This window comes from Phacochoerus africanus, chromosome 6 (assembly GCF_016906955.1).
Source record: "Phacochoerus africanus isolate WHEZ1 chromosome 6, ROS_Pafr_v1, whole genome shotgun sequence".
Classification (NCBI taxonomy): Eukaryota; Metazoa; Chordata; class Mammalia; order Artiodactyla; family Suidae; genus Phacochoerus; species Phacochoerus africanus.
This window is the reverse complement of record NC_062549.1, coordinates 104,494,457-104,520,770: the sequence shown is the minus strand read 5'-3', so window position 1 is coordinate 104,520,770 and position 26,314 is coordinate 104,494,457. Positions and strand designations below refer to the sequence as shown.

At 47.5% G+C, this 26,314-nt stretch overlaps 1 protein-coding gene across 2 annotated transcripts in view; it reads right to left on the bottom strand.

Annotated features, from left to right (window-relative positions):
• The window catches only part of IGSF3 (immunoglobulin superfamily member 3), a 109,936-nt gene that overhangs the window by 46,285 nt on the left and 37,337 nt on the right, over window positions 1-26,314 (bottom strand). For both annotated transcript variants that reach the window (XM_047784917.1, XM_047784916.1), the window contains exon 3: window positions 336-713. In XM_047784917.1, the coding sequence (XP_047640873.1) occupies window positions 336-713 (378 nt within the window). The remainder of the gene's footprint in view (window positions 1-335; window positions 714-26,314) is intronic.

Sequence of the window (26,314 nt, the reverse complement as noted above, 5' to 3'; positions counted from 1 at the left end):
GGCCTTTGGGAGGTGAGGAGATCATGAGGGTGGAGCCCTCATGAAAGGAATGGGGGCCCTTTGTATGACAACAGGACCTAGACAGCCCTCTCATTCCCTTTCAGAAACCTGCGGAGACAATAGGAAATCAGCAGCCTGCAGCCCGGAAGAGGGCTCGCGTGGGAACTGGCCGTGCTGGCACCCTGATCTTGGACTTCCAGCTCCAGAACTGTGAGAAATAAATGCTTCTTGTTTAAGCACCCAGTGCAGTCTGTGATAATTTGCCACAGCAGCTCACGCTGACACACCCTGAGGCAGGACACTGGGCTTGTGAGCAGAGCCATCTCCTTCCTTACCCACGAGGTTCATCTTGGCGCTGTAACTCCCGAAGTACTGATCCTCGGTGTTGGGCGTGTGGCATTCATATTCCCCGGCATCCCGGGCCTGGAGATCGGTGATGTGCAGCAAGGCCAAGTTCCCCTGGACCCTCTCCACGTAGATCTTCCCGCTGCGGACCCGCTGGGTGTAGATGGCGTAAGGGAAGGAAGAGTCCCTGGTGCTGACAATCTGGACCTCCCGCTCGGGGGCGGAGGGCAGGTAAATGGACCACTGGAAATTCTGCTCCAAAGGCTCCTGGTAGCCACTCACATTGCACCAGATGGTGATGTGGGAGCCCTCCGTTCGGTACAAGGGTCCTTCCTGGACGGCCACTTGCCGCTGTGCTGCCACTGCACCTGGGGGGAGAGACACACACAACAGGCTCACTTACGTCGCAGACCAAAACGCAAAGTAGGCAGCAATCTTCAAAGGGTTTGTTCCGAGTGAGACAGGAGAATAATCTAAACAGCTTGCTGGCCCTTTCCGAGGCGCTCTGTGATTTATAAATATTAATTAAAACACTCTGCGGTAAAGCGCTGTCCCTAATTTGCATATAGGGGAATCTGATCATTCGAGGACGTGGTTCTGTTACTCATGCAATGGCTGACCCTTGGGAACTTCATGTAGTCCCTTTGTCATTTATGCAGCAGTTTTATATCTATTTATTAATGCTGTTTATAAAGTTTTTAATAAAATGAGCGGGAAAAGTTGAACCCTTGGCACAAATTCAGAGGAAAACAAATAAAAGTAACCATCTTATAATCTGGCTGAAATTAAACATTCCTTTCTTGATTAGAGGGCTGGCAGGAGGGAGTCCTGGGGCCTTTGCTTGGGTGCTGCACCCTGATTCTCAAAGGCAGCTACGCCCAGGGCGCCAGGCAGAAGAACCTGCCCTACACCGCTTCCCTCCTCCGGATGAGAGGCGGAGCCGGGCTCCCGCGGGCCGCAGGTCTGAGTGCACTTGAACAGGAATGGGAAGGGCAGGAGCAAATCCCTGCCGCCCAGATGCCCATACACCGCCCTCGGGGGCAAGTGACAGTGCAGACAGACTGGTAATGAGGAAGTCAGGCTGCCCTGGAGACCGAGCTCTCCTTCACCACTGGCCACCCCGCCTTCTGGCCAGGACGGGCTTCTCCGCATGGCCTCTGCCTGCCTTCTCCACATTCTCCTTAATGTGGCTGCCCCGCCACACACCCAGGTGGGAGAGAGAGTGAGTCTGCTTTCTCATGCCATGCCAGCACAATGGATTTTTGCCTGAGCCACCAAGAAGGTGGGAAGGGGCACGCCCCTCTGGCCAGGGCACAGCAGTGTGGCAGAAAGGGCAGATGAGTGCCAGTCACAGCTCTGCCAGGAACTAGAGCTGGCTGTGTCATCTCAGACAAGCTGCGTTTCCTCGCTGGACCTTGACCTCTTCATTCATAAAATGATTCCTAAGGACCTTTGGAACGGATTAGCACGTGGGCCAACGTCACTTATTAGCTGTGACCTTGAATAAGCTCCTTAACCTCTCCAAGCCTCAGTTTCCTCATCTGTAAGATGGGGATGATCAGGTGCGTGTCGTAGAGTTATTAAAAAGACGGAATACGGTACCATCCGTAAAGCCCCCAGCCCATTAGTCCTTAAGAAAGAGCTGCTAGCTAGGGCCCCTTCTGGCTGGAACATTCTGTAGCCAGAGATCCCTCAAGGATATGCCAATGGCCTCTTGACAGTGACACCATCTCTGGGCCACCAACCTCCACCCACAGCTGCAGCCCACTCCCACTCCCATGAAATCAACTCCAACACCCCTGCCAAAAGGCAATCACAGCTGTCCCAGGGTAAACTCATTGGAAGTGGATCCAGCTGGGGAACAGCTGGAACAACTCAAATCCTAATGGGATGCAATTCTAAGCCCAGCCCAGGGGATGCTTGAGCCTCCAAGCAAGCTGATCTAATCTAAAACAGACCCTACAAGGAGAGGCCTGTCGCTTATAAACTTTTAATCATGCTGAACCTTTTCTCCCAAACAAAATCTTACATGGAACCCCATCTTGAAAATGAAAGGGTCGGGGGAGGTGGCAAATCAAGAGAGCAGAGTGGCATGTGAATTTACTTGATACAGTCTGGTTGGCAGCATTCACATCTATATTGCAGGTCATTGCAAAGACAGCTCATTAGTTATTCTCAGAATGTTAAAATTTGGTGTATAACTTTTTTTTTTTTTTGCCTTTTTGCCTTTTCTAGGGCTGCTTCCCGTGGCATTTGGAGTTTCCCAGGCCAGGGGTCGAATCGGAGCTGTAGCCACCGGCTTACGCCACAGCCACAGCCACAGCAACGTGGGATCCGAGCAGTGTCTGCAATCTACACCACAGCTCACGGCAACGCTGGATCCTTCACCCACTGAGCAAGGCCGCAACCTCATGATTCCTAGTCGGATTCGTTAATCACTGAGCCACAATGGGAACTCCAGAATTCAGTGTATAAAATTTTTACTATCTACATAATTTCTATAACAATTAAAAAATATATATGTATATATAGTCAGACCTGAACCAAATGTTTGCAGGACTCCAGAAATGCAGAACTTTGCAAACAATATAAATACATAACACTTAAGTCTCCCTGCATTTCAGTGTTTTATGACAAAATAACCACAACCACCCCCCCGCCCACTGCAGAGAAGCTGGAGGCAGGTTGGGATGAGCCAGCATGTTTTTTAAGGCACTACTTCTCAACCTTAGACCCACACTGGAATCACTGGGAGAGCCTTAAAAGAACAGGGCCTAGAGCCCACCCCATGTCACTGGTCTGGTGTGCAAAAACCTAGGCATTAAGAGTTTTTAGGGGAGTTCCCGTCGTGGCTCAGTGGTTAACGAATCCGACTAGGAACCATGAGGTGGCGGGTTCGATCCCTGCCCTTGCTCAGTGGGTTAAGGATCTGGCGTTGCCGTGAGCTGTGGTGTAGGTCGCAGACGCGGCTCGGATCCCGCGTTGCTGTGGCTCTGGCGTAGGCCGGTGGCTACAGCTCCAATTCAACCTGAACTCTAACACATAGCAGTGTCAACAACTGCTGCTTTAAGATGTGTCTACCTACAGAGTGCCAGCCAGGTGCCCAAAGTAAAGAACAGGTCCTGACTTAAGGCTCGCAGTAGCTCTGAGCTCTTCCCTTTTGCAAAGACTCTTCCCTGACTTGGGCCAAGAGAGTTTCATTCTCTTCTAGTGAAAGGAGTGGAAGAGAGCAGCTGAGGCCCATCAGATACTGGCTATTGTGATGCAATGCTGAGCTCACTCCAGTGTATTCTATTTACAGACCTTACAGAAGCACTAGATCAGGGAATCATAAACATTATTCCCCTGAAAGGTAAACAGTGCTAAAAGGCCTCAATGAGCCAGGGCATCAGGGTCAAAACAACTTGTCCAAGCCAGAATCAGGTTATAAACAGCCCTGACAAATAAATAAATAGATACCAGGCTGCACTTTAACCACACGCATTCAGCTGCTCCTTAATTTTCTTCCCATCCCACGCAGGGCCTTTGACCCTTGAAAATAATGCTCTTCTTAAGAAGTGGACCTTAACACAGAAATAGAATTTAACTTTTCCTTCTTAGCAATTTAATTCCCCATCCATACCCCACCTCCCCATTTCCTCCTCCTGGCACTGCCCTTGCTGTCCAAATCTCATTTTCGTAGATTCTGCTGCCTTCAAAAGGCCCAGGTCCCCAACCCTGCCAAAGTATCCTCTGACCCCACTCCCGCCCCATCTTCCCTCTCATCCTACAATGGAAGGTTCCTCGGGGCAGGGATCACTTGGGGAGGGTATGGGGGGGTATGGGGTGAGGCATATGGAAATTCCCAGGCCAGGGATCAAACCCCCACCGCTGCAGTGGCCCAAGCCACTGCAATGACAGGGTTGGACCTTAACCCACGGCACCACAGGAGAACTCCAATCACTTGTTTTTTAGTAGCATTTTTTACTTTAGACATGTACTCTTGAAGTTATTCTGCAATAAACAAACACCACTTCTATAAATTAAAAAGATCCAAGTTTTACATATCACTGTATGAAAGGAACTAGACATGAAAGGCAGAAAAAGAGTGGGAGACAAAAACAGGAACAAAAAACAAGGGCAACAAAAAATAGTAATGAATATGGTAGATATTAGCCCAACTATATCAATAATCATTTTGAATGTCAATGGTCTAAATGCACCAACTGGGAGTTCCCGTCGTGGCTCAGCAGTTAACGAATCCAACCAGGATCCATGAGGATGCAGGTTCAATCCCTGGCCTTGCTCAGTGGGCAGGGGATCCGGCGTAGCCATGAGCTGTGGTGTAGGTTGCAGAAGTGGTTCAATCCCGTGTTGCTGTGGCTGTGGTGTAGGCCGGCAACTGTAGCTCCGACTCCACCCCTAGCCTGGGAACCTCCACATGCCATGGGTGTGGCCCTAAAAGGCAAAAAATACAAAAATAAAAATTAAACAATGCACCAACTGAAAGAGATTGTCAAAATGTATTAAAAACACGACTCAATTGTAATATCATCTACAAGAAACTCAGTTTAAAGATGCACAGATTAAAAGTAAATAGATGGCAAAAAATGCACCACATTAATACTAATCAAAAGAAAGCCGGAGTGGCTACATTAATTTTATTTATTTAGTTAGCTGAAATACAGTTGATTTACAATGTTGTGTTAGTATTTGGGGTTTACTTATTTATTTACTGGCCATACCTGTGGCATATGGAGGTTCCTAAGCCAGGGATAGAATCTGAGCCACAGCTGCAGCAACACTGGATCCTTAACCCACCTCACCAGGCCAAGGATCAAACCCGCACTGCCGCAGAGACAATGCCAGATCCTTAACCTGCTGCACCACCAATTTATTATTATTTTTAAAAAATGAGGTATAGTTGATAATTCTAGATAGACTTCAAAGTAAGGGAATTATCAGGAATGAAGACAACATTACATCATGATTAAAGGAGTCAATTCTCCGAGAAGACATAACAATTCTTACTATTTATTGCACATAACAGATGATCAAACTACATGAGGCAAAAACTGCAAGGAGAAATAGATGAACCCACTATCCTAAACGGTGTCTTCGGCACCCCTTCATCAGAAATGGACAGACCCATTAGGCAGAAAATCAATAAGGACACAGTTGAACTCAACAATACCTTCAATCAACTGAATACAATTGCAGACATCTACCGACTGCTTCATCCAACCAACAACAGCAGGATACACAGTCTTCTCAAGGTCACATGGAGCACTCAGCAACACTGACCACATTCTGGGCCATAAAGCGCACTTTATCAAATGGAAAGAATTAGAATTAATACAATGTCTGCTCTCAGACCACAATGGAATTAAACTAAAAATCAATACCAGAAAGATAAGTGGAAAATCCTCAAATACGTGGAGATTAAACGAGATACTTCTAAGTAACACATGGGTCATAGAAAAAAACGATCTCAAGAGAAATGAAAAAAATATTTTGAAATGAAAATTAAAATACAACTTACAAAGGCTATGATATATGCAGGGAAAGCAGTGCTTAGAGGAAAATGCACAGCACTGAATAGAAAAGAAGTCAATAATCTAAGATTCCACCTTAGGAAATGAGGAAAGGAAGAGCAAAGTAAATACAAAGTAAGCAGAAGAAATAAGAATCAGAGGAGAAATCAGTAAAATTAAAAACAGAAGATCAACAGAGAAAAACCAATGAAACCAAAAGCTGGTTCTTTGAAAAGATCAATAAAATCAACAAGTCTCTGGCCAGGCTAACTCAGGAAAGAAGAGAATACAAGTTATTAATAGTCAAAATGAAAGAGAAGAAATTCATTATAAGAGTCCATGGAAATTAAAAGAATAATAAAGGGATCCTATGAACAACTCTATGAACACAAATTTGATAACCTAGATAAAACAGACCAATTCCACTGAAATACCTAATCGTCAAAAACTCATACAAGAGGCAAAGATGATCTGTATACGCCTACACCTATTAAAGACATGGCATCCATAATTAACAACCTTCTAAGACAGAAAGCACCAGTCCCAGACAAGATCACTGGTGAATCCTACTAAACATTTAAGGAAGAAATTATGCCAATTCTCTACCGTTTCTTTCATGGAATAGAAGCAGAGGGAATCAGAGTTCCCTGGTAGCTCAGTGGGTTAAGGATCCAGTGCTGTTACTGCTGTGACTGGGGTCACAGCCGTGGCACACATTTGATCCCTGGCCTGGGAACTTCCGCATGCCACCAGTGTGGCCACAAAAAAAAAATAAGTAAAAGAAAAAAGAAAAACCTTAGGACCAGTTAAGTTAAAAAAGGAAAAAGAAAAGCGGGAAAAGTAAAGGGAATACTCCCTCCAAACTCACTCTATCAGACCAGCATTCCGCGAACACCAAAACCAACAAAATGGCACAGCAAGAAAACCACAGGGCAATACTTCTCATGAACACAGATGCCAAAAGCCTCAGAAAAAATTACTAAATCAAATGCAAAAAGTATTAAAAATGTTATACACCATAACCAAGAAGGATTCATCCCATCTATACTTGTTCAACATTCAAAAATCAATTAATGTAATACGTCATATCAAACTAAAAAAGCAAAATAACACAATCATGTCAACAGAGACAGAAAATGTTATTTGACAAACCTCAACACCCATTCATTACGAAAACTCTCAGTACACTAGGAAGAGAGGAGAGTTTTCTCAGCTTCATAAAGATTATCTTCAAAACAAAACCCAGAGCTAACATCAGACACAAGAGTGAGAGACTCGACACTTTCCCACCAAGATCAGGAACAATGCGGAAGATGTGCTTTCTCAACACTCCGTTTCAATAAGGCAAGTAAATGAATTAAAGGTAGACATATCGGGAAGGAGGACATAACGCTGTTTTTTGTTTGCAGGTGACATGACTGCCTATACTTAAAAAAACTGAAAAAACTGACCCAAAAAACCTCCTGAGCTAATAAGCAATTACAGCAAGATTGGCGGATACAAGGTTAATACACAATATACAAGAGTTAATTGCTTTCCTATATGCCAAAAATAAACAGATGGAATTTAAAATTAAAACCACAATGCCATTGATATTGCACCATAAATACAGTCATCGGATCTCTGACACAGGCAAAGGCAGAATTATTGTGAATAAATAAGTCTCTCCAACTAGTAGTGTTCAATCAACTAGACAGTCACATACAAAAAATGAATTGAAACACAGATCTTAAACCCTTCACAAAAGTTAACTCAGTAGAGATCAAGGACCTAAACTATAAAATGCAAAACTATAAAACTCCTAGAAGATAAGACAATAGAAAATCCCGATGACCTTGGGTGTGATGATATCTTTCTAAACGCAACACCAAAGGCATCATCCATGGAAGAAATAATTGACAAACTGGCCTTCATTAAAATTTAAAACTTCTGTTCTGTGAAAGACACTATCAAGGGAATTATAGGACAAGCCACAGACTGGGAGAAAATAACTGTAAAAGACACATCTGATAAAGAACTGTTATGCAAAATATAAAATGAACTCTTTGAACAATAAGGAAAAAAACCTGATTAAAAAAAAATGGGCCAAAAACCTCAGCAGACACCTCAGCAAAGAGGATACACAGATGGCAAGGAAGCACATGAAAGGATGCGCCACATCATAGGTCATCGGGGAAATGCAAATTAAGACAAAAAACCAGATCACACTAACCACCTATCAGAATGGCCAAAATTCGGAACAATGACAACACCAAATGGTGGTGAGGATGTGGAGCAAGCAGAATGCTCATTCCTTGCTGGTGGAAATGCAAAACGGTACTGATGCTCTGGAAGACACTTCCATGGTCTCCGGTAAAAGGAACCATATTCTTGCCATACAATTCAGCAACTGTGTTCTCAGTATTCACGCAAAGCAGAAACTTCTGTCCACACAAAAACCTGTGCATGGTTATGACATCACCTCTCTTCCTATTTGCCAAGACTTGGAAGCAAATAAGATGCCCTTCAGGAAGTGAAAGCATAAATAAACTGTGGTACGTTCAGCAATGGACTATGATTCAGCTAAAGAAATGGGCTAAAGAATCTGAACGAGAATGGACGTGTGTACATGTATAACTGAATCTCTTTGTTGTACAGCAGAAGGTATCACAACCTTGTAAATCAACTATACTTCAATAAAACTTGAAAATATGAACAAATAAATGAGGTGTCAAGCCATGAAAAGACAGAGAAACTTGAAAATACACATTATTAAGTGAAAAAAGCCAATCAGAAAATGCTACACACTGTATGATTCCAAGATTATGACATTCTGGAAAAAGTAAAACTATGGAGACAAAAAGATCAGTGGGGAGTTTCCCCTTGTGGCTCAGCAATAATGAGCCCAATGTATCCACCGAAGATACCTTGCTGGTTTTGTTCAGTGGGTTAAGGATCTGGCATTGTCATGAGCTGTAGTGTAGGCTGCAGATGCAGCTTGGATCCCAAGTTGCTGTGACTGTGGTGTAGGCCGGCAGCTCCAGCTCCGACTTGACCCCTAGCCTGGGAACCTCCACATGCCTTGGGTGTGGCCCTAAAAAGACAAAAAAATAAAATAAAAGATCAGTGGTTGCAGAAGTCAGGGCTATGAAGACACAGCAGACAGAGTATTTTTAGGGCAGTGAAAATATGATATTATGATCATGGATACATGTCATTATACATTTGTCCAAACCCACAAAATGTTCACCAACAATGACCCCTGAGGTAAACTATGGACTTTTGGTGATTATGACGCATCAGTGTAAGTTCACCCTTGGTTAGAAAACATACCACTGTGCTGAGTGATGTTTATAATGAGAGACATACGCATGCGTGAGGACTAAGGGTACACAGGAAATCTCTGCATCTTCCTTTCAATCTTGCTGTAAACCCAAAACTGCTCTAAAGAAGAGAAAGTCCTTATAAAGAACTCCGACACCTCAAGAGCAAGGGAAGAATCTGATTTAAAAAATGGGCAGAGGGAGGGGGAGGGATCGGGAGTTTGGGCTTATCAGACACAACTTAGAATAGATTTACAAGGAGACCCTGCTGAGTAGCATTGAGAACTTTGTCTAGATACTTATGTTGCAACAGAACAAAGGGTGGGGAAAAAAATGTAATTGTAATGTATACATGTAAGGATAACCTGACCCCCTTGCTGTACAGTGGGAAAATAAAAAAATAAAAATAAATAAAATAAATAAAAATGGGCAGAGGATCTGAACAGACCTGTTTCCAAAGAAGACATACGAATGGCCAAAAAGCACATGAAGAGATGCTCGACATCACTAATCATCAGGGAATTGCACATCAAAATCACAAGATATCATCTCACACCTATTAGAATGGTTACTATCAAAGAGACAAAAAATAACAAGTTTTGGTAAGGATGTGGCAAAAAGGGAATCCTGGAGTTCCCCAGTGGTCTAGGAGTTAAGGACCCCAGAGTCAGAGCCTCCCAATTAGAGCCTCCTGAATTCCTGATTCACAGAAGCTGTGTGAGATAATGTTTGCTGTTGCTTTTGTGTGTGGTTTTTTTGTTGTTGTTGTTTTTAAGAATTTTATTTATGGGGTTCCCTGGTGGTTCAGTGGGTTAAGGATCCAGCATTGCCAATGCTGTGTCCCGGGTTCCAATCCTGACCAGGGAGCTTCCCCACCTGCCATGGGTGCAGCCATTCACAATTGCAGTAAACTGGCTTAGCAGAACACAGTTTCGCCAATCAAGATTTTAATTTTAGGACAATCTTTCTTAGAGCAGTTGTACGTTTACAGTGTAACTGCAAAGAGCTTACTGTGAGTCTTCAGTTTGGGAGGAATTTGTTTTGTACCAATATGACTCACACAGACACCTGTGGGTCCTAAGACTGAATGAAAAATTATATTACACGCCCTTGTGTGTGTGCATCTAGAAAAAGGCTCCATAAACTTCAAAAGATTCTCAAAGAGATTCAAGACCCAGAAAAAAAGATTACGAATCATTGCTTTGGACAATAAACGGTCAGTGGGAAAGGCTATGTCCTGTTAGATTAGTTCTGACGGGCTCCAGTCGCATAAACACATGGTATCACTTAACTAGTTTTTCAAGATATTGCCTGTCCAAGTTTGCTCCCCACTTTTCCCTTTGTGCTGAGTCCTGGACAAAGCTGGCCGGGGGCAATGTGATTCAGGAGTTAGCGAGCAGGGAGGGGTCGCCGCGCCTGTGCCGGCCGGCCTCACATGCAGTTTTGGAACAGGCCCGGGCTCAGGAACCCACATCTCCACGCACAGGATCCAGTTTCTAAGGTCAAGATGCATCAGCGAGCATGTCAAACTGTCAGGAGGCTCCAGGGCACCATTATTCCACACCCCCCTGTCCCGGCTGTGGCCTCGATGAGCACACAGCTGTTACAAATGCTGCATGTGATTTGGCTACATCTGTATATTCCTTTATCTGTTAAATGAGTATAATAGAGAATACCATGTATCAACCTCAGAGGTAATCGCAGACATCAAATAGCACTGTGAAAGCACCAAATGAATATTTTAAACTTTCATCTTATTTCTACCAACATGAAATACTAACCCAAAAACAGGAAAAACGTTTGCGAGTACAAAAGCATTAAAAAGAACCTCTTTTTTCTTTTTTTTGGCCACATCGACGGCATTTAGAAGTTCCCAGGCCAGGGACCAAACCCATGTGACAGCAATGACCCAAGCCACAGCAGTGACAACACTGGATTCTTAACCTACACTGAACCACCAGCGAAGCCCTAAAAAGAACATTGATGTTCGAATTTCAGTTAAAAATGCAAAACTGCACATACAGTTAAGTTGATGTTAAAAAAACAAAAGCAAAAACACTACCTAGAAAAATGACCACACAAAACATTAATGATACTGGGCTCAAGCTCTGAGTGATAAGAATGAATGATTTTCCCCCTCTCTCTTTTCCTTTCCTTTATTTTACCATTTTAAAAAACAAGCAAGTATGTGTTATCTTAAAATGAAGATAAATATTGATAATGATTAGCACTTTATTTTATTTACTTATTTACTTTGGCTTTTTGTCTTTTTAGGGCCCCACCCAGAGCATATGGAGGTTCCCGGGCTAGGGGTCAAATTGAAGCTGTAGCCGCCGGCCTACACCAGAGCCACAGCAACGCGGGATCCCAGCCGCGTCTGTGACCTACACCACAGCCCATGGCAATGCTGGATCCTTAACCCACTGAGAAAGGTCAGGGATCGATCCCGCAACCTCATGGTTCCTAGTCGGATTTGTCAACCACTGAGCCACGACAGGAACTCCATGATTAGCACTTCAGTGTGCCAGGCAGTATCCTAACTGCTCTGCACACATTATCTCGTTCAATCCTCACAACAACTAAATGAGGCTGAGTTCATTAGAGCCACATTTACCAGACGAGGAAACGGTCTCCCAGGGTAAGTCACTTTCTCCATGACAAAAAACATGACTAATAGTTTCCTCAGCCTATGGCTCATACTGAATGTGGCCGCTGACTATGAGTGGTAAGTGATGATAATCCACCCACTGCGTTTTCGTGTGAGCCTGGTTCTAAAGAGGAAGATGCGGAATCTGCATGGTCTCAGGTTAAAAATGCCAAACCAACCAGCCTTGGGGTGGAGACCAGGCCATCCAAGGGCTTTACAGAACAGAAAGGCTCCTGAGAGAGCAGTCAGAAAGGCCACACTCCAGGGATTCCCACTTTTTAGTCTTCAGCCAAGAGAGGACAAGAACGAGCCCAAGCTAGGAAGAAGCTCCATTTGATCCCTTTCTGGGCCAAGGGACAGACACAACACCCAGAGCTTGGCCCTTACCAACAACAAGAGCCAGCACCTATTGGGCCCCGATCAGTAACACAGAGTTTTGTGTCCTAACTAACTTTAATGCTCACAGCAACCCCAGTGAAATAGGAGGGAAGGGGGCAGGGCACAACCTTTAAAGAATGACACAGCCACTGAGGATACGACCTAAACTGATTAAAACCAACGGGGTCCAAGACGGCGGAAGGGCCGATGTCCAGTGGACTTGAGTCTCATTATGCGCTCCTTGTAATACATCAGCCAAATGATGCACCCACAGGTGCCACGGTACTTGAGGCCAACCACAGGCCAAAAAGTGGGCTGTCGCCCAATTCCTGGAAACGTCCGCCCATTCCCGGAAATAGTTGGAATAATCTCCCCACTCATCAGCCCATGAAATCACCCAGCCCATAAAAACTCACCACCCCGTATCTCCGCCACTCTCTAACCTTTGGAGATAGGCCACATCCTGTCTACGGAATGTGTCTTCCCAGGCCACTCGCGCCTTCAAGTCGGCCCACACTCTCTCTCTCTCTCTCTCTCTCTCAATAAATCCACTTCTTATCTATCCCTTTGCCTCTTGCTGAATTCCTCCCGTGCCGAGACATAAAGAACATGAACTTCGGTGGGTCCTGAGACCAGGTGTGTGATGCAAATCAAAGCCCATGGCTTTAAGTCCTGATCTGGGTTCTGACTGGGTCAGAGTCCCAGCCTATGGGTCCCACCTGAGTTGCAGGGTTTCACCATGAGGTACCTGTTCTTGTGACTCACTGTACAGAATCAGAACTCGAGGCAAGGAGAGGGGGGCTGGAGCGAAGCCAGGCTAGAGACACCCACACTCTAGCAAACGCCTTACGGAAGGCCCTGTTAGGTCAATGTCATCACCCTCCAGGGGCGGTCTGACCAAGGTCCACACACGAGGAAGCCACAGAGCCAAAAGCTCACACCTCAGCTTCCCGAGATGCCTGGCACAAAGACCTACACCTGCGGCCTTACTGCCATCAAAAACATCCCTTGAGGAGTTCTCTTGTGGTGCAACAGGCTAAGGATCTGGTGGTGTCCCTGCTGTGGCTCAGGTCGCTGCTGTGGCAATCCCTGGCCAGGGAACTTCACATGCTATGGGTGCAGCCAAAAAAAAAGGGAAAAAAAGTCCCTTCAAACAGCCTTCAACACCCACACAATATGTGCAGTGTCAGAACCCAGCTGCAGACCTAAAGCATGGAGCTAATTCTGGAATCTTCTCCCTCTCTGACCTCTCACAGCACAAGCAGTAACTATGAGACCCTGGCTGGCTACTTAAGCTTCAGCATCCTATCTGTAAAGCGATATCATCTTCACAGTGTCATCAAAGCATTGAGTGAGTGACTACATTCAAAACATTTAGGGCCCGGCCCCCTGCGAGTGCTCAATATGCCTTAAGCCAGCAAACTGTAGTAGTAGCAGCAGTAGGAAGTGCTCTTAGCTCTGGCTGTGGAACTCATCCCTCCCACACACCAACCATAGCAGGCTGTCCTTTTGAAACAGCAGGAACAGTATCTCCCATCCCACATGCTCTTCTGCAACATGATGAAGAGAGAGTTGAAGATACAGAGTTTATTCCCCTCTCTCTGAATCTGAGCAGGTTTGTGACACAGTGAGACTTTCAAGACTAGGTCACGGGAGTTCCTGCTGTGGCGCATCGGGATCAAGGTCGGGGTTGTCTCTGCAGTGGCTGTAGTCACTGTAGCGGTGCAGGTTCGATCCCCGGCCCGGCACACAGTGAGTTGAGGATCCAGCATTGCCACAGCTAAGGCTGTGGCTTGGATCTCAGATTTGTTCCCTGGCCCAGAAACTTCCATATGCTGTGGTGTGGCCAAAAACAGAAGCAGCAGAAGAAAAGAAGACTAGATCATAAAAAAACAATGCAGATGCCACTGTGCAGAAAGTTTGACTGTCCTGAGGTGCCCAAAGCCCACAAAGAGGCCATGGGGCGGGCGCTCCAGTCCAGAGCCCCAGAGGAGCTCACAGGCAATAGCTGGCACCACTGACGAGCCAAGTGCATGAACGAGCCTTCATGAATCCAGGCCTCAGCTGTGAGCCCCCTCCCAGCCTTGGACTCCTCCCAGCTGAGGCCCCAGACATTATTGAGCACAGAGAAGCCAATCCCTGCTTTGCCTGTCCAAATTTCGGACCCACAGATCCTGTGAGCCTAATAAAATGGCTGTTTTAAGTCACTGAGTTTTGGGACAATTTGTTACACAGCAAAGATGACTAACACGTGTGTTACATTTTCAGCCAACATTTTTTGAATACCTCTTATAAGGAAGGGGATCGGCACAAACTGTGAATGAGAGATGAATAAGACATAGTTTTATCCTAAGCTAAAAATCCCCCCCAAAATACACATAACTAATTAATACTATACAACAGGATGCGATGACAGTGAGGTGCAGTGGGCAAGGTTAAGCCCTCTCAGAAAGACAAAGGATGTCCAAAAGGCTTCACAGAAATACTGACATCTACGCTGGGTTCTGGGGAGTTTCCTCTGTGGCTCAGCAGGTTACGAACCTGACTAGTATCCATGAGGATGCAGGTTCAATCCCTAGCCTTGCTCAGTGGGCAGGGGATCTGGCATAGCCATGAGCTGTGGTGTAGGTTGCAGATGAGGCTCAGATCCCACGTTGCTATGGCTGTGGTGTAGGCCGGCGGCTATAGCTCGGTTTCAACCCCTAGCCTGGGAACCTCCACATGCCGCAAGTGTGGCCCTAAAAAGAAAAAAAGAAAAAAAAAAAGCTAGATCTTGAGGGAAGGGGGCCAAAGTATATGCAGTGTGTAAATACATCAAGACTTGCAGGAAGTTTGCCAGGCTCTCTTTTGTCACAGGACCAGAGGGCACATTAGTGCCAGGTGGGGAAGGGCACTGAAAGGCACACTAATAAAGGCAAGCCCCTCCTCTGGGCCACAGGAAGCTGAGAAGAGGCTGGCAGAGGTAAGGTGGAAACAGATCAGATTTGTGTTTCTGAATCAGCACTCGAGTGGCACGTTGAAGACAGAGCAGAGAGCAAGACAGGACGCAGGGAAGCCAAGTTAACTGTCAGGTGAGACAAGTGAGGGCCTGGCCTGATTTTAAGTTCCAGGACAAAAACAACACCCATTTCTTCCTTTATTCTTTTAGTTTAAATCCCCAGTGGCACCTAAAAGAAATGTTCTAGAGACAATGATGAACACATGTTAAATTATTGATGCCACTTCGAAGGTGTGACTACCAGCTCCACAACCAGCAAAGAAGGCTGCAAAGGCCACGAATCTTCTTATCCCAAAGTGACTCTGATCTCTCAAACATTGCACGGCTGAGTCCCTGTCCCGGGACATTTAACTCCAGGAGCCCCTGGGCTGGGTCCCTGCTCTTGGGTTGTCGCCTGATTCACCCTTATTAAATGCTGAAGCTGCGACCTTAGAGGACTACTAACCTATAGCTTCAAGAGGTTTTTAAACATTCTAATATTTACTTTAGATAAATTTTTAAACAATTTTTAATTAGGAGTTCCCGTGGTGGCACAGCGGAAAAGAATCCGACTAAGAACCATGAGGTTGTGGGTTCGATCCCTGGCCTTGCTCACTGGGTTAAGGATCCGGCGTTGCCACGAGCTGTGTAGGCTGCAGGCATGGATTGGTCCCAAGTTACTGTGGCTCTGGTGTAGGCCGGCAGCTACAGCTCCGATTACACTACTAGCCTGGGAACCTCCATATGCCATGGGTATGGCCCTAGAAAAGTCTAAAAGACAAAAAAATATATATTTTTTTTAATTAAAACATAACAAGACTTCAACCTCTTCTGACTACCAGCTCAAACCCTGTTTTCCCCCTCATTTCCCCAGACTGGCACTGCTATGACTTAAGAATGAATCACTCTGGACTTTTTAAGAAATAGTTGTATATACAGATAGTATACAAAATAGCCTATGTACAGAGAGCATATAGTTTATGCAGAAATTATATAAAAATATACTTTTATATATGTGTATGTGTATATAAAACCATTGAAAATATACACTATTGTTCAGCATTTTTTTTTATGTAACAGCATCATTCCCTACACAAATGTACCTTGGTTTTCGTCAACATTTTTGAGATTTAATATAATTCTAGGTATTTCCTTACCATGGAAGGTGCACAGTATTCCACTGGAGGATTACACATCTTTATGCTTTTTTTGGTTTTTCGTTTCTGTCTACTTTTGGGTTATAATCAACAAGTCCTTCTTTTTTTCACATCCCTCCTAGTTCTTGTCCTTTTTTTTTTTTTTTTCCATTTCTAGAGCCGCTCCCACGGCATATGGAGGTTCCCAAGCTAGGGGTCTAATCAGACCTGTAGCTGTCGGCCTACACCAGGGCCACAGCAACGCGGGATCCGAGCCACGTCTGCAACCTACACCACAGCTCATGGCAACGCTGGATCCTTAACCCACTGAGCAAGGCCAGGGATCAAACCCGCAACCTCATGGTTCCTATTCGGATTCGTTAACCACGGAGCCACGACGGGAACCCCTTCTTGTCCTTTTTTTTAGCCTGAATTTGTACAAACCTCCAGCTTCTCTCTCCGTGACCATTCAAGCCACAAGGAAGACCTGGGCACTCCCAGGATGTCCGTGGCTCTTTTAGCCCATGGCACACGTGGCACAAGGGCCAGCCCAAAAGTCCACTACCTGTACCTCTAGCTCTTCTACCTCAGCCCCTCCTCTCCTGTCATTCAACCCTGGCCCTACCCTCCACTCCTTTCCTTGCAGGGATAATGCTCCAGACTCCTACCCACCCATCCTACAGGAATCCTCGCCCTCACTCCCAACCTAAGGAAGGAATGGAAGCAACATCTGGAAGGAGAGGCAGCCAAGGAGGAGCCCTGCAGCCCTAACAACCACGCCCTGGCTAAGAGGCCCTTCTCCCAGCTCCATCAGGATTCAAGGCAGCAAATCCAACACGAAATGCTTAGAACTGAATACGAGGACCTGTATTTGCCTCCTGTTTTCCTGAGGGGAAAAAAATTGAATGATGGAATCATATTACTTGCCTGTAAGTGCTCTCCCTGTAATGACCCCAGCTCTACTGACCACTGCGTCCTCCCATCCGGTCTCAGAGATAACACAAGTGGGCTGAGCATCAGGCTGATCCTTTTAAAGAAGAGGGCGGCCTCAGGGCACAGCACCCCCTGCCAGGACCAGGCGTCTAGGAACCACCAGCTTAGAGGGAGTTTCAGTAAAAAGACCATCTGTCAGAACCGGCAAATGCCTTGGTCCGTCTCACCAGCACATAGTTCAGGACTGTTGCCACTGCTGCTGTTCTAGGCTGCATTTCTGGACCCGGGATGCCCGCATTTCTCTAGATTCCGGGTCTAATCAAGACATGTCTGCTGGGCTCTTTACTGTCGGCCTCACCCTCCCTGCACATGGAGCAGAACAGCTCTCCTCCAGCTGCCCTCATGCTCTGTCCTCCTGCTCTTCCTCTGGGTGGGCTCCATCAGGTAGAGGACTACTGAGCCCAGGTCCTTCCTGAACAATCCAGAAGGGCTTCTTCGGGCAGCAGCAGGATGCCAGCTGGCCGGGGGCAGCGGGGACCTTCTGGGGCTTTCCCGGTGGTATCAGGGACAAGCCTGATGTGGGCACAGCATCAGGAAGCTCTGAGAGGTCAGTCTGCTGGTTCCTCAACACACACACACACACCCCACCTCTGCCTCCCACTACCCAGGCCGTGGACATATAGAGCTCTTAGAAAGTGGAGGCTGCCTTGCTGCCAAGGGGTGCCCAGGCCTGAATGGGTGGTCTTCAGGAAGGCAGGTCCCAGAGGAGTTTCCAGTCCAGGCGCAGCCCCTCCAACTCCAGCTCCACCCAGTAAGCACCCCTTGTGCTCCCCCTTGGCAACCACAAGTCCGTTCTCCATGTACGCAAGTCTGTTTCGATTTTGTAGTTAGGTTCCTTCGTGCCATATTTTAGATTCCACATGTAAGTGATATCATTTCTCTTTCTGACTTACTTCACTTAGTATGATCATCTCTAGGTCCATCCATGTTGCACAAAGGGTATTATTTCATTGTCTTAAGGCTGAGTAATATTCCATTATATATGGAAGGGATAAACCACAATGTCCTACTGTATAGCCCAGAGAACTATATTCCATATCCTGAGATAAATCCCAATTGAAAAGAATATCAAAAAGGATATGTGTGTGTATCTGAATCACTCTGCCGCACAGTACAAATTAACCCAACACTGTAAATCAACTATAAATCAACTAAAAAAACCATTAACGCTCTTCTCGTCTCCACCCAAGGCGCCCTGGGCCTTCTCCTCCTCCAGGTCCACTGGGGCTGGCCTCACCAGACAATGGGCGATTGTGTCACCATCTGCGCAGCTCAGCACTTGGCTCAGGACAGACTTCAGCAGACATTACTGAGACCAGCAGGGCACTGGCTCCAAGTGGGAGGAAGAGCTCTGAACACTCGTGTTTGGTTCCGGAGGTTCCCAGCCAGCTTCCTGTGGAAAAGGGCAGCTGGGGCTGGTGGCGGGGGACAGCAGGGGCAGCAGCTGCACTGGCAGCAGGCTGACCATCCTCCTGGACCACAAGTGTCTCCAACACATGCGGGCGCCCTGCTGGATGCTTCCTGGATAATCATAGGAAGCAGCGCTCATTCAACGAGATCGTGTGTGGTGTGTGTGTGTGTGTGTGTGTGTGTGTGTGTGTGTGTGCGTGTGTGTGGAGGGAGGGTGCAGAGGGGAGTCCAATGCAACGTGGAAGTTCAGAGCAACCCAAAGTTTATCACAGCACAGCTCAGCCCTGCACAGAATTGGAAATGTGCATGACCGAGGTCCCCTCTCCTCAGGAGCACGCCACTCCACTCTTCGGGGAAATGCTTCCTGTCCTTGGGCCATTTCTGTGCTCCAGCGCCAGCCCACCCACGCCGACTGCTGCCACAGCGCTCACTGCAACTCCCCAGCGCGCCTCTCGGCGCGAATTCCCCAGACAGCAAGCTCAACGGCTGAGCCAACCTTTTAACCAGGCCTCCCACGCTGTAGATTTGGGGGCTATTTATGCTGCACATTTCACCCCGCTCACAACTTGCCAGACTTGACCAGATAGGCATCTAGACTCCATTACCGGGCACTCAACCACTCAGAGCAGCAGGGACCAGGGGAGCCACCCTTGGAGTGTGGGCAGCCAGGGGCCCTGACATGGGTCTAGCACACTAGTGAGGCACCAACATCTGCACCCAACTAAAAACTAAGAGTCAAGCTCGTGGACGCCACCTCTAGGGATTTTCCCAGGTACCTGTTACTTGGAATAACAATCCTTGGCCCTTCCTCCTCCCTCAGCTTTGACTTGCCCTGTTGGTGGCTCAGTCTCCTGTTCTTTGCTCCCCTGCGGGCAGCCCTGGGGTAGCACAGTTTTTCCCAATTCATGAAACATGCTTTGAGCATGACTGTGAACAGGTGGTGACCAGTGGCCCCTGCTTGTTTCTTTCTGGGGCGGGGGGGGGGGGGGGCAGGGACCTATCAGCAGAAACTAATTCTGCAGCAGCCCTGAACAGAGAACTGGGGAGGAGGTGTGTGGACGCAGCACTGGAGACATGAAGGGCTGTGCTGGCAGGGAGGACGGGAGCCTTCCAGAAGGAGACAGAAGCACAAGCAGGATGCCATGGGGTGTTCCCAGAAGCAGGGAGAGGTCCACAGAGGGAGAGACTCAGTTATGTAAACTACAGCACTTCCCCATGCAATGAAATATAATACAGCCATCAAAAATATACATAACATTTTAACAAGTTAACACTGTAAATCAACAATACTTCAATAAAACAACGTTGTCAATCAACTCAATTTCAATTTTAAAAAAAAGGCACAGAGGAAAATATTGATGAATATCAACACTGGTGAAAGCGCATCCCTAAGTTAAAGGAAGCGAGGGCTCTAAAACGGTTTGAAAGTATTTTTGTAAAGAAAAACTCTCAGAGGAGTTCCTGTCCGGGCTCGTCGGGTAAAAACCCAACTAGTATTCATGAGGACGCAGGTTCAATCCTGGTCTCAGCTCAGTGGATTAAGGATCTGGCATTGCCGTGAGCTGTGGTGTAGGTCGCAAACACAGCTTGTATCCGGCGTTGCTGTGGCTCTGGTATAGGCCAGCGGCTACAGCTCCGATTCAACCCCTAGCCTGGGAACCTCCATATGCTGCAGGTGCGGCCCTAAAAAGCAAGCAAGAAAGAAAGCAAAAGCAAAAAAGCAAGACTCCCACACACACCCACACACACGTGTGGAGAAAGTACTGAGCTAACACACAGGACAATGCTAAAAGGCTTCCGTACTTTGTCTTTTCTAAGCATTCTGCGCTCTGCATGGCTTACTCTCACAATGGGGACAATCGGTTCCAAGTCATTTCTCGAACTGCTTCCTCCTCAACCCCCAAAATAAGTGTCAACGAGGGGTGAACATTTTGGTGCAGGTGAGTCAGAGGTTGGGTAAATGGAGGAGGGGGCCCCTGCGGCCTGTGGTGCAGAGAGGGGTGACATGAAACAGGGAAGGGGTTGAGACAGAGAAACTAATGCCAAAACAAGCCGGGGTCAGACTGGCCAGAGGGCCCGGCAGGTGAGCGAGTAGCGAGTCACATGGTTAATCTGCTGCCCTCTATCTGAGCTACGTAGGGCTCAAGGACCTGGCTGAGCAGGTTTGACCTCATCTCCTTTTCTTTTCTTTTTACAAAGCTGTTTAGTCACTTCCCCAAAACTCCTCATTTTCCGAGTTATTAAACTTTCAATTCCAGGTTGAGCCCTTCCGAGCCCTCTAAACGCAGCTCTTCTCTTTCTTCCAACTGGATGCCTCTGCGTGGTATTAACAGATACCACGAGCCCCGATGCAAATCATCCTTCCAGTACAAAGAAGGCACCTGAATGACAGACGGCTGGAGGAACCCCAAGAAAGCACAAGTTCAGGCACTGACATGCAGGTTGCCGTTGACTGACCCAGAACCAAGGACATGGCGCCCCCACAGGGCTGTTTCTAAACCCCTGCTGAGTGCGGGGCAGGCGCACCATCGAAGGCCCTGAACCACCAGCAGGGATTTCAGGATTTGGGTTACGAACATTTGCTGAGCCCTCCACACCCCCCGCAAAAGCAGGGCCAGTTCTCACCTCTGCCCCCTGGTGGCAAAGCCAGCCCTCCCCAGACACCTGGTCTGGAAGTGGGTCGAGGTGAGGAGCCCTCTGTGAGAGGAGGAAGGAGCTTCGGGTAGTGATGAGTCTCAGCATCCTGAAAGTGAGGCCTGGCTTCCTCCCTGGCTGTTGGCTCGGGTAGGAAAGAAGGACTGTCCCTGCTCAGCTCCAGACACTCATCAAATCTGCCCCACACTAGCCTTTTCACAGGTGTCCCCCCATTTTTAACTTCATAGCCATCTCCTAAGTCAAGTGTGCTGTCCCCATTTTACAGATGAGACGAGCAAACCGAGGCTCAGAGAAATTTGGTGTCCCAGCTGATGCTGAGCCATAATCTCTGATTCCAAGCTTCTTTTTCATTCATTCCACAAATACTGATGGTGCTCTTCTTTGCCAGGGGCTGTGAAGACCCAGAGCCCCACAGTCCAGGAGGGGGAGACAGAGGCTGCAGCACGCTTGAGACACTGTGAAGGATGCTTGGAGGACACAGGGCAGGGGGCCCTTCCAACCAAAAGGGTCAGGAAAAGGCTTCAGGGAAGGTAACTAGGAGGACTGGCACCCCTGCTTTGGTGAGGGCAGGAGGACCTCAGCATAGAGCAGCCTGAGTGCACAGAGCCACGGGAGAGAATGTTGGGGGGGGGGGGCAGATGGAGGGAGGGGTAAAAGAAGACCAAGAGGAAGCAGCAGAAAGGGGCAGATGAGCGAGGCTCGGGTGCCATGCTAAAGAGTCTTCAGCCCCCCAGACCACGGGCAATGGAGATGGAGCGCCACTGAGGGGCGTAAACAAGGAAGACGCTTCTGGCAGGAGTGATGGGAAAGAGGCTGGCGGAAGGTTCCTACAGTGATCCAGAAGGAGGCTGCTGAGGCCCCCACTCGAGCAGAGCGCAGGGAGTAGAGGGGGTGGCCTGGCAGAAAGATGCTAAGGAAATGACGTCAGGATTCAAGAGGGGGTGCTGGGGGTGGTGCCTAGGGAGTTGTCCAGAACAGCCCCCAGGTCTTGGGTGACTGGTGGGTTATGCAGCATGGAGACAGAGGAAGGCTAGGCGTGGGGGGAACTGATGACGTCATCATTGGACTCATTCCCTGGGCCCATCGCACTCTCTAGACCACCCCAACACGTGCAGCTAGAAATCATCTCCTCCAGCCTGCTCTTGGCAGGACAGAGGGAGCAGACAACTGTCACACAGCTGATGGATGGCCAGCATTCAGACGGGAGGGGCCTCACAGGCCATAATAACCCACTGATCCATTTGAGAAAGTTGCGAGAAGACGGTTAATTTCAGGCTGCTCCTGAATACCTGGCCGTCAGTCCTCCTCAAAATCTCCATCAGCGGCAGACCTGGCAGCTCCCAAGGGGGCATCGTCACCGCACAGGTCAAGACGTAGCAGAAGTCACCAAGGGCAAAGCCCGTTCCTAAGAAGCAGTCAGCAACTCCAGACTCCGGCAACTCAAGCAAGGAAGGCTCGATGGAGGAAAGAGAGGAAAGACAGTCAAGGTGTTCAAAACCAAAACCAGACAGAGACCCATCTTGGAAGGTTCCAATGATATAGCTGTGAAGGTTATCCCTTGGCCAGAGCTGCTCGTTTAAAATACCAGAAAACACTGCCCATCCCCAAAGGTCTCCAGCCCACCCAGCGCTGCTAACCAGAGTTATGAGCTGCCTTTTGTGTCGGCCAGATGAGACAGGGATCTGGTGTGGCAGTGGGCGGGGGGCTGTCAGCATCTCTCAGCACAGGGACTGTCATCGAACGGTGCCATATTCTCCGGGAGTTAAACAGCATCTCAGAAACCACTTTCAGGATCACGCAGACTCACTAACCACCCAACACGCTGAGGGAGGAGCCCTGGGAGGCAGGAAGGAACGCAGACCCGGAAGGCAACGCATGGGCACGCGGGTGCTGGAAGATTAGTTCTTAATCCTGCCCAGCAATCACTCTTCGGCCATACAGTTCTCTCTCCCCAAAGTTAGGAAGGACTTTAAAGGAAATCCATGCTTTGGGGGGTGGACGAGAAACTGTTCTCATTAACTCAGAGCTGCCCTTGTCTGACAGGATTAACTCACCAGACCTGCAGAGCCAACAGAACTGGCCCCAGTGCACGGGGCCAGGGGGCAGAGGGGTGGTATCTTTTTCGGGGCAAAGGAGCTGCTATTTAAATCCTTTTTATAGCACCTCCAGCCAAATCCAGAAAAAGAAGGGACTGCAGCGGGGAAGGTGAGGCAAGAGATAAAAAAGTGACTTTGAGAAAGTTTTAACTGCCCACTGGTAGGGACAGTGACACGAGTTTACAGAGTATTTGATTCACTTGCAAAATTCCAGAAGGATGAGGCTCCGGGACCGGAGTGCAGTGTGTCTTCACTGCCGCTTTCCCTGACAGGCTCACTGTAAAGTAATGAATTCTGTGGACACTCAGAGAGGAAAAAAAATAGCCTCAAACGCCATGGATCGATGCCGCCCACTGCAGAGACACAGCCTTGGGTGTCTACGAGCTGCATTTGGGTAGTGTGTAGAGTTCAGCTGCAATCTGTCCCTTTGAAGGCCAGCTACGGAGAGGTCAGCCTGAGGCATGGACACAGCTCCCACGTCCCCACGCCTGAACCATGTGAAGTATCCCGGGTCTGAGCAGGTCTGTCCTGGGCTGGACCAGGTGCCTGCCAGCATTTGCTCCAGGGAATCAGGAGTTCTCAGTGCGTCACCATCCATCTCAGGAAGCACAGCAGAGTTGGTTGGGGGTTTTTGCAGATTGGGAGAGGGGGGTTTTAAATAATATTTTAGCTTCCTCTCTAATGCTGAATTCCCTACATGCGAAAAAAAAAAAAAAAGGTTTTTTTTTTTAATTTTAAGCCAAAAAAAAAAAAAAAAACCCAAGAGGGAAACCCCTCCACAATCGTTCAAGTCCCTTTTCAGATTGTGTGATTTTGTAACACCAAAATTCAAAGCCCTAGGACTTTCCTAATTATATACATTTTCCACTTTCAAGGAGTTTTACATCTAAATGATAGAACACCAACAAAAAAAAAAATCTCAGAATCATGATCTTGGGAGTAAAAGAACACTTAGAAACCATACAGAGCAGAAATGAAGAACCACCATGGAAGAAATCCGGCTTGAATTACATTCAAAACTATAAATTGAGTTCTGACTGTGCCTCAATGGTTAATGAACCCGACTAGGATCCATGAGGATGCAGGTTTGATCCCTGGCCAGGCTCAGTGGGTTAAGGATCTGGCATTGCCATGAGCTGTGGTGTAGGTCGCAGACGAGGCCTGGATCCCAAGTTGCTGTGGCTGTGGTGTAGGCTGGCAGCTGCAGCTCCGATCTGACCCCTAGCCTGGGAACTTGCATATGCTGCAAGTGTGGCCCTACTAAATAAATACATAAATAAATAAATCTACAGGTTCAGAAAAGCTTGAACGGGATCCAGGGCTGAGGATAGCCCTGCCCACAGGCCCTGCTTTCTTGAGAAGGTAGGTGGATTGGTCTGGAGAGGAGGTGCGGGCTTGGGCAGCACCCCTGTGTTGTGGAGGCTGAAACGGAAGCCAGAGAGCGAGAGCCCACAGTCAGCATCATGGCAGCAACATTTTCTGAACAAAACACTTTCTGAAGGATATGTGGGAAATCAAGAGCATCAGTGACCTCTGGGGGGATGGGGTAAGAAGCAGACAATTTTCACTGTCTACATCCTAGGCTATCCTTTTTATTTATTTTTACTATTTTTTATTATAATTACTTTACAACATTGTACCCATTTCTGCTGTACAGTGGCAAAGTGCTCCTGTCATATATTTATATACACCCATTCCCTTTCTTATATTATCTTTGATTCTCGTCTATCCCAACAGACTGGATATAGCTCCCTGTACTACACAGTAGGACCTCATTGTTAAGCTATCCGTTTTTGTTTGTTTGTTTGTTTTTGGTCTTTTTACCAGACTAGGGGTCAAATGGGAGCTGCAGCTGCCAGCCTACACCACAGCCACAGCAACGTGGGATCCAAGCAGCATCTGCAACCTATACCACAGCTCACAGCAACACCGGATCCTTAACCCAGCGAGGGAGGCCAGGAAATCAAACCTGTGTCCTCGTGGATACTAGTCAGATTCATTTCCGCCAAGCCATGACAGGAACTCCAAGCTATTCTTTTCAATTAAATGTGTGCATGCATTACCTATTCAAAAATGTAAGTGAATAAAAATACATGCCATGCCAAAATAAAATAGGAAAACAATTTTTAAAAAACAAGGATAACTTAAAATTTTCTCCCCATGAAAAAAATAATAAAATCTCTCCTGATGATATATCATTTCGAAATTTAAGGGGAAAATGGGGTGAGGGGAGTGGGATGCAGAGGGCCTGAGTGGGGAGGAAGGAGAAAGACAACTGACAAACAGAGAAGAGCCTCAGGGTCCTAGCCAAACCCACCCCTCTGCTGTCCTCATATCACCTCTGCCTCGGAGTTCCCACAGCAGGCCCAGCTCGGCCAGAACGTCTGGTTCTCCTCCTCCACCCCTACCCACGTCTCCTCAACCACTGGCTGCTTCCCTTCCTGCCTCTTGCCCAGGGATGCAGGTTGCCCACCTAACCACGGGTGGTGCCCTCCACTCTGCTCTGCCTGCAATCACTTTATAAAGGGGAGTTGATTGGGCCACGTGATTTCCCACCAGAGCCAAGGTGTTTTTCCCAAAGTTGGTGGCAACACCATCTCCCACCCCACGAGCTCTGCTTATAATGTGACTTTGACACTGCTGTTCGACCTTGAATCTGGGTGGCCTTATGACTGTGGTAGCAGTGACTTCAAGGCTCCTTCATACAAGGGTTCTGCCTGGCTCTCTTGGGACACTTGCGCGGTGCTCTGAGAGCCATGTCAGCAGCCTGACTGCCCCGAGTCTGCCCTGCTGGGGAAGCCGGGCCAGTGCACAGGAGCAACCCCAAGAAAACCCCAAGAAAACAATTAGATGGCAGCCCTG